Consider the following 6,534-nt stretch of genomic DNA (forward strand, 5'->3'; position numbering starts at 1 on the left):
CGTGGGTAGCTCCTATCCCTGCCCTGCGGCTGGGCTGCCTGACAGCTGCAAGGGCTCTGGGGATGTCCCGGGACACCTCTCCTCAGGGACCCTGAAGCCGGGAGTATCTGGGGTGCCTGTGTGCCACTAGGCTCAGCTGTACCTAAGACCCCCTATGGGTGCTGCACTCCTGCCCACCCCAGGGTCTCCTTGTGGGCTTAAAAAGTCTGATGCTGAGTGCAAATAGAGCACACACAGGAAGAAGACTTAGCCCAGCAGGATTACTCCTCACTACCTTTTCAAGAAGCTACTGTTCCCTAAACCTCGACCACTTTTTATCCAACCCATAGTTTTCTACAAAGACATTTTACATATACCTTAAATTTTATTACTAGTGCTTGGCTATAAGATTATAAAGTGAATAACTCAAAAGGTAGAATTATTCCTTGAAAAAGCTAAAACAAAAGAGAAAAAGGCAAGCAACTTTTGCCTAAGGGACGTATCTCACAACCTGCCAGTTGCTGACCTAGATGCTGTAGGGATGAGACTATTTCATGGTGGAAATAAGGGAGTTACTACGCTGGGAACCCCCCCATGAGGGAGTTCCACATCTGCCATGCTGGGAACAAGGGATCTGAAGGTGACTGGGCCCCTGGAAAAGCCGCTTCTCAGAACAGCGAGAAGCTGAAGTGGATCTTCCTTGGTGTCTTTCTCCAGAGTCTCACTGCACACAAGAGAGGGTGAAGCCAGGGACTGAGCGCCCAGCCTGACCCCCACGGAGGACATGCAACACACTGACTTCACAGGGATGAGGCCTCCAGCTCCACATAGGAGGAGGGGACTGTGCCCGGAGCTGCACCTTTCCCTGCTCTGCTCTGGGATGCCTCCTTGCGGGCCCCAGAGTTACCCAGACCGCAGGTGGCACACCAGGGTGAAGGCCTCCCTGGGGGCACAGGCCCCCTCCCTGTGGCCAAGGGCTTTGCTGTTAGAGCCCCCCTGCCTACCTGGAATCTCACTCTGGTCAGCCCCAGGGCCACTGTACCTGGGGGCTGAGAAGTGAGTTTGCCTCTCAGGGAGCAAACCTACCAACAGCCCTGATCATCAGCTGGACTTCTGATGACAGCCCATGGTGTGGCTTTAAGGACATGCTGTCAAAACACATTCATGCATAAAATCCTAGTATGTCAGAAGAAAATTTTAGGGTAGGTGACCCAGCTGCCCGCAGGGTCTGGCTGTTTCATGCTGGGTGGGGGCTGTGGGGACAGTGATCACATGACCCAGGCTCTGTCCCCACAGCCCCCACCCAGCATGAAAAAGCCAGACCCTGTAGGCAGCTGAGCTCCTCCACTGGGCAGAGGCCCACTCTCTCTCCCTGCCCAGGGTGCTGGCAAAGTCCCTCCTGTTTTCCAGCCAATGGACAACTGTCCCTGGTTCTGGTTCCCTGTGCCCGTTTTAGGTGTCCTGGTCCCTGGCTGTAGGACTTGGTGGTGGGGCCTGACCTGTACTTAGCACCAGACTTCCTGGAAGTCCACACCAAAGTGCTTGATAACAATGTGAGACAATAATTCCTATGTATCTCAAGTAAGCACCCTAAAAGTACTGTCATTTGGGGTTAGAGTTTTAAGCTTAGCAGCAATTAGTGAGTTTGCAAACAAGCATACTACTTAGACACACCCACTAGGGTTCTGGACCCAGTTCTAAAGAGTCAGCCTTTGTGCAGTGGGTCTGTTTGGACAGATGAATCCACACAAGAGGAAGGACTCAGGTGCCCGGGTCCTCACAGGTCTACTTGCTATTTGCATTTCCCTTCCTGCCACGTGACATTCTTCACAATTCTACAAAAGAGGCGGCAACTAAACAGAGTTTGATAGGCAGTAGCAGCTATCAACCGACACCCACCAGAGCCCTGGAGAGGAGCCAGCTGGCTAGAGCCATAGCCTGTCTGGCCAGCTACAGGACAACAGCTGTGATGAGGTGTGCTCAAGCCCTTCCTTGGACTCACTGTTTTGGGGGGAAATCAGGACTAAAAGATGTGAGCAATCACTGGCACAGATGCCAGAGGCAACCTCCATGTTCAGCACATGACAACAGGACAACGGCTCTCAGCCTCTGGGTCAAAAAGTGGCAGCCTGTCAGCTCCCCTAATAGGCTGGCAGCACTCCCCTTGTGTGACGTGGCCACCTCCACCAGGTACAAAAACCCCGGGCCTCTACCACCCATGCACCTGCCAATTTTCACTGAGACCTGACCGTGGTGCCACTTCTCCAGGAAACCATCCCTGATGCCCACCAGCTGCATGGCCCTGGACTCCCACCTTCTCCTCCAAACCTCAACTACTGAGCTCCTGCTAAGACTGGGAGCCGCCCCATGTCTCCAGGTACTGGCGGCAGGTGACACCGATCTCAGCCCTACCTCACAGCCACATGTGCCCTCGGTGGTGCTGACCTACAGGAGCAGCACAGCACTCCGTAAACACCATGTCCTTATCACCTTCAGGCCACTCCCTGGCTCATCCAGTTACTCAGAGACTGCATCTCTGAGAGTCTGTCCAGTGCAGCTTTTTTGAGAGAGGATCTAAGTAAACAGTTACTGTGTGTGGAGTACCTCACTCACATGGATATGCCAGAGTCCCACTGAGACTGTGACTCAGAGGTATATGGCCCGTAGGAGGTGGCTGCTAGACACTGTGGCCCATGCTAGCCCTCCGGCCTCTGCAGTCACCTCTCTCAGAGGCCTGTTTCCAAATTGCTCATGGGAAGACAGCTGTGCTTGCTCCAGTGTTCTACATGTCTGCACCTCTGGATCACAGATAAGACAGTGGGCCTGTGGGCTGACCATGTGCAGAACTCCAACATACACTGACAATGACAAACCTACCACTGGGCAGCAAGCTGCCTCGGACACAGAGCTTTCACTGCGGCCACATAGCATCGGGTGCTGCGGGTGCTGGGGACGGAGAGGCCAGGACTGGTGGGAAACCGCTGCTGCTGTCTAGGAAGGCTGTCCTTGAGCAGGAGGGACAAAGTGGAAGGAAGCCAGGCAAACAGGACAGGATGCAAGAGAGAGCTCCTGCTGAGGGGCCGATGGAGATGAGCCCACAGGAAGGGGCAGAGAAGCTGGGCCAGATAGAGGAAAAGGCCTCAGGGAGAGTGTCTGCTCCCAGGGGCCACCTGGGGTGGGCCAGGTTGAGTGGCAAACGAGTGGACTTGGCTCTTGTCCTGGGCAGGGAGGAGGCATAAGGCCCATAGCAGGTCTCACATCCACGTGAACAAACGGAGACTTTCCTCCAGGCCAGCAGGTTGGACAGAATGTTCTGTGATAGTGGAGATGCTCAAGGGGGTGGCCATGACCACATGCACATTTGGTGTTGCACATGAAGCTGAGAAACTGAACTTACACTCTGACTTTAGCCTTCGTTTTAAGTTTTAATAGGTACAGGAGGCTGGTGGCTTAGGTGCCAGATGGCACTGCTCCAGACAATGTGGGAACTCCTGGTGGTTACAGGAGGATGGACTCAAGAGGCAGGCAAAGTGCTCGGGAGGCCTCTTCCCACAGAGAGTAGGGTGAGCCCCAGACCCAGATGAAGGGCCTACTGGGGGATGAGGCCCTGACACAGATAAGGGAGGGGTGAGGAAGGGGCCTGACATAGACGGCAGGAACCTGCTTGGGGAGAGACAAAGGGCAAAGAGGTTGAATGAAGGTTGAGGACAAAAAATCAAAAGCAAATGCCACAACCATAATGGCAATGCCTATGGGGTCCTGTGCTGTCCTGTTAACACTGACCTGTTTGACCCCTACCAACCTCAGTGAGGCAGATTCTCTCTGCACCCCATCTTTCAGAGATGAGTGACCTGTCAAGGTTACCATGTGGGATGCAGGCCTCTATGTGTCTGCATGTTCTGGCATCTGTGATGCTGGCCTGATGCCTCTAGCAGGGGAACAGGGCAGAGCCACTGAGCAGAGGCCATACAGGAGAGAAGGGGTGTGGGGACCCAAGGGCAGGACACATCAGCACAGAGGCTGTGAGGAGAATGGGGTGGGCTTGCTGGGTGAGGGGCGGATGCTGGGCAAGAGCCAGGGTCAGTGTGTGCCTGCCTGGGGCCTGGGGCCCGGAGACAGTGGTTGGGGAGTCCCGATGCCCACAGCCGAGCACTCTCCTGGCACAGAGGGCATTGCTGCACACGGGGAGGAGCAGTGCCATCAAGCCCAGGGGCAGCTGAGCTCAGCAGCTTTACTGCAGAGGAAAGATTTACTTGAAATTATTCCCGGAGTTATATAAAGAAAGGCTGTTTTCAAGGTCTAAGACACAGCAGACTGCATGTGCTGTTTGGTCACCACATCAACTGATTTGGGACAGGGAAGAAGACTAGCAACAAACACGTCCCTGATGACACAGAGCCTGGGAAGCTGGAGGACCAGGCACACTTCCCACTTCAATGAGCACGTGAGGGAGCCTTAGGCACCCCCAGACTTGTGCTGCCAATCTTGGGCATCTGAGAGACTCCACATAATTCCATGTCACCCCCCCCACCCCCTGCCCCAGGGAGAGGGCCACACGGCTGACCCTTGCTGCCACGCTCCCTGCTGTAGGCTCCTCGGTTCTGCACAGGGCACTGGCAAGAATTCCAGCTCCTGCAGAACAGACAAAAAGGAGCCCGAGCGTGAAGGGACGTCCCCTCCGTGTGGCTCTGGTGAGATACTGCTTTCCAGGTCTGGGGACAGCAAAACAAGAACACGAAACCCAAGGGCCAACCTCCCTAAACCTAAACCAGACCAAAGTGTGCACGGCCTGCGGTGCCATGCCCATGACACACAAGCACCTGTGTGTTCAGCTATGTTAATGGCAGAGTTTGAAGGGCACAGCTGAGACTACATTACCTTTTAGCTGTAATTATACAAACATAGGTTTTTAGGAAGCCAGACAAGGTGAGGAAGACGTGAGCAGTGGGGTCCCTCCTCATTTTATACAAAATACCAGCTGCTCCATTGTTCCCGAAGCAAGGCTTTTGTTACGTTAGTGCTGTGCAAACTCAACAGTGAGTCTCTCACTTTTCAGGGCACATCTGCGCAAGGCCCTGCTGCTGCCGGGCCAGCAGCAGTCAGCTCTGTGCTCCTACCGCGCCTTCAGTCTGATCCAGGCTGAAACCCAGATCAGAGAGCAGCGACCTCCACTCATGGAATTAAAAGATGGCAACTGACATCTAGTTGGTCCCAGCTACCTGGCTTTGCCCATCAGATCTTGTTTCTCATCAGTGCCAAGATGGCTAAGCCACATGACAGGGACATGCACAGAGAAGACGTGGGGGGAAACAGGCTTTCTTCCCACCTGGTCCAAAGGCAGGCACCAGTCTCAGCCCGCCAGGAATGTGGCTGCAACGAGGGTGTCCAGAGCTTACCTGTGACCAAGGGTGTCTGTGCAGGTGGCTGTTCCAGTAAGACCATGTGGTGCAGGAGAGGGCTGTGTGTTGCCCCGCCGTCCCGCTCCAAGGGCGACGAGCTCAGGTAGGGGGTGAGGTGGGTGCCAGGGAAGAGTGAGATCCTCTGCTGGAGGGCGGGGAGGGCGAGTCTCTCAGCATCCTGCTGGCCGGCCGCACCCTGCAAAGCACAGTCAGGGATGCTCGGGCGCCAAGCCCCCCATCCCACCCCACAGACCACGGGGTCTGACTTACAGCGGAGGGACCCGTGGCAGGCAGCCCGAGGGTGATGTTGGGCAAGGATGGCGACGTGTAGAGAGGGAGCGGAGCCAGGGAGCCTTCCCGCGTCACGAGTCTGTGCGCCAAACCGGCCTAGGGGCAGAACACACAGGGCCTGTCACAGCCAGCACACACCAGGAAAAGCGATGGCAGGGAACACTCACAGCCAGCACACACCAGGAAAAGCGATGGCAGGAAACACTCACAGCCAGCCTCCACTGAATTGGAGACACCTCAGTGCAAACACACATGTAACAAATCACGGCAGGCACAGTGTAAACGTACACAAGTATGTATGAAAATGGATTTGAAATCACCAGTTTGCTCCTCCTGATACAAGCTCTTCTGTCATCTTTTCCATTGTCATCTTGTTTATTTCTTTTTTGGCCAGGGCTGGGTTTGAACCTGCCACCTCTGGTATATGGGGCTGGCGCCCTACTCACTGAGCCACAGGCGCCACCCAGTCATCTTGTTTTTTTTACTCAATTTGCTTATATACCATAAAACTAACAGAAGAAAAGGTGGGATAATATATTTAAAAAGTTATTTTTGGAGTTGGGAATATCTTTCCAAACATGACATCAAATCCAGAAACCAAGAGAACATTATGGGCAGAACACAGAGGCAGGTATGATGACAGCAATGCTGGCCACGTGTGGGGCGGGGCTGATACAGAGCTGGTAAGTCACACAGCTAACAGAGAGAAAAGACACACAGACTGCTGCAAAGGGACAGGACACACTCATGAAAACCACTCAACATTATTGGAAATCTAAAAACATATTTTAAAACCCATCCAATTGGCAAAGATTTTACAAAAATGGTAATACAATTTTGGCCTAGAGAAACAAACATACTACTG

At 53.9% G+C, this 6,534-nt stretch overlaps 1 protein-coding gene across 1 annotated transcript in view; it reads right to left on the bottom strand.

Moving 5' to 3' along the window:
* The window catches only part of HDAC4 (histone deacetylase 4), a 71,162-nt gene that overhangs the window by 59,221 nt on the left and 5,407 nt on the right, over nt 1-6,534 (bottom strand). The window contains exons 2-3 of the mRNA XM_023518232.1: nt 5,649-5,765; nt 5,376-5,574 (exon numbers count right to left, since the gene is read on the bottom strand). Of these exons, the coding sequence (XP_023374000.1) occupies nt 5,376-5,421 (46 nt within the window). The 5' untranslated portion in view covers nt 5,422-5,574; nt 5,649-5,765. The remainder of the gene's footprint in view (nt 1-5,375; nt 5,575-5,648; nt 5,766-6,534) is intronic.

Source organism: Otolemur garnettii, unplaced genomic scaffold (assembly GCF_000181295.1).
Source record: "Otolemur garnettii isolate 467f Iridium unplaced genomic scaffold, OtoGar3 scaffold00133, whole genome shotgun sequence".
Classification (NCBI taxonomy): domain Eukaryota; kingdom Metazoa; phylum Chordata; class Mammalia; order Primates; family Galagidae; genus Otolemur; species Otolemur garnettii.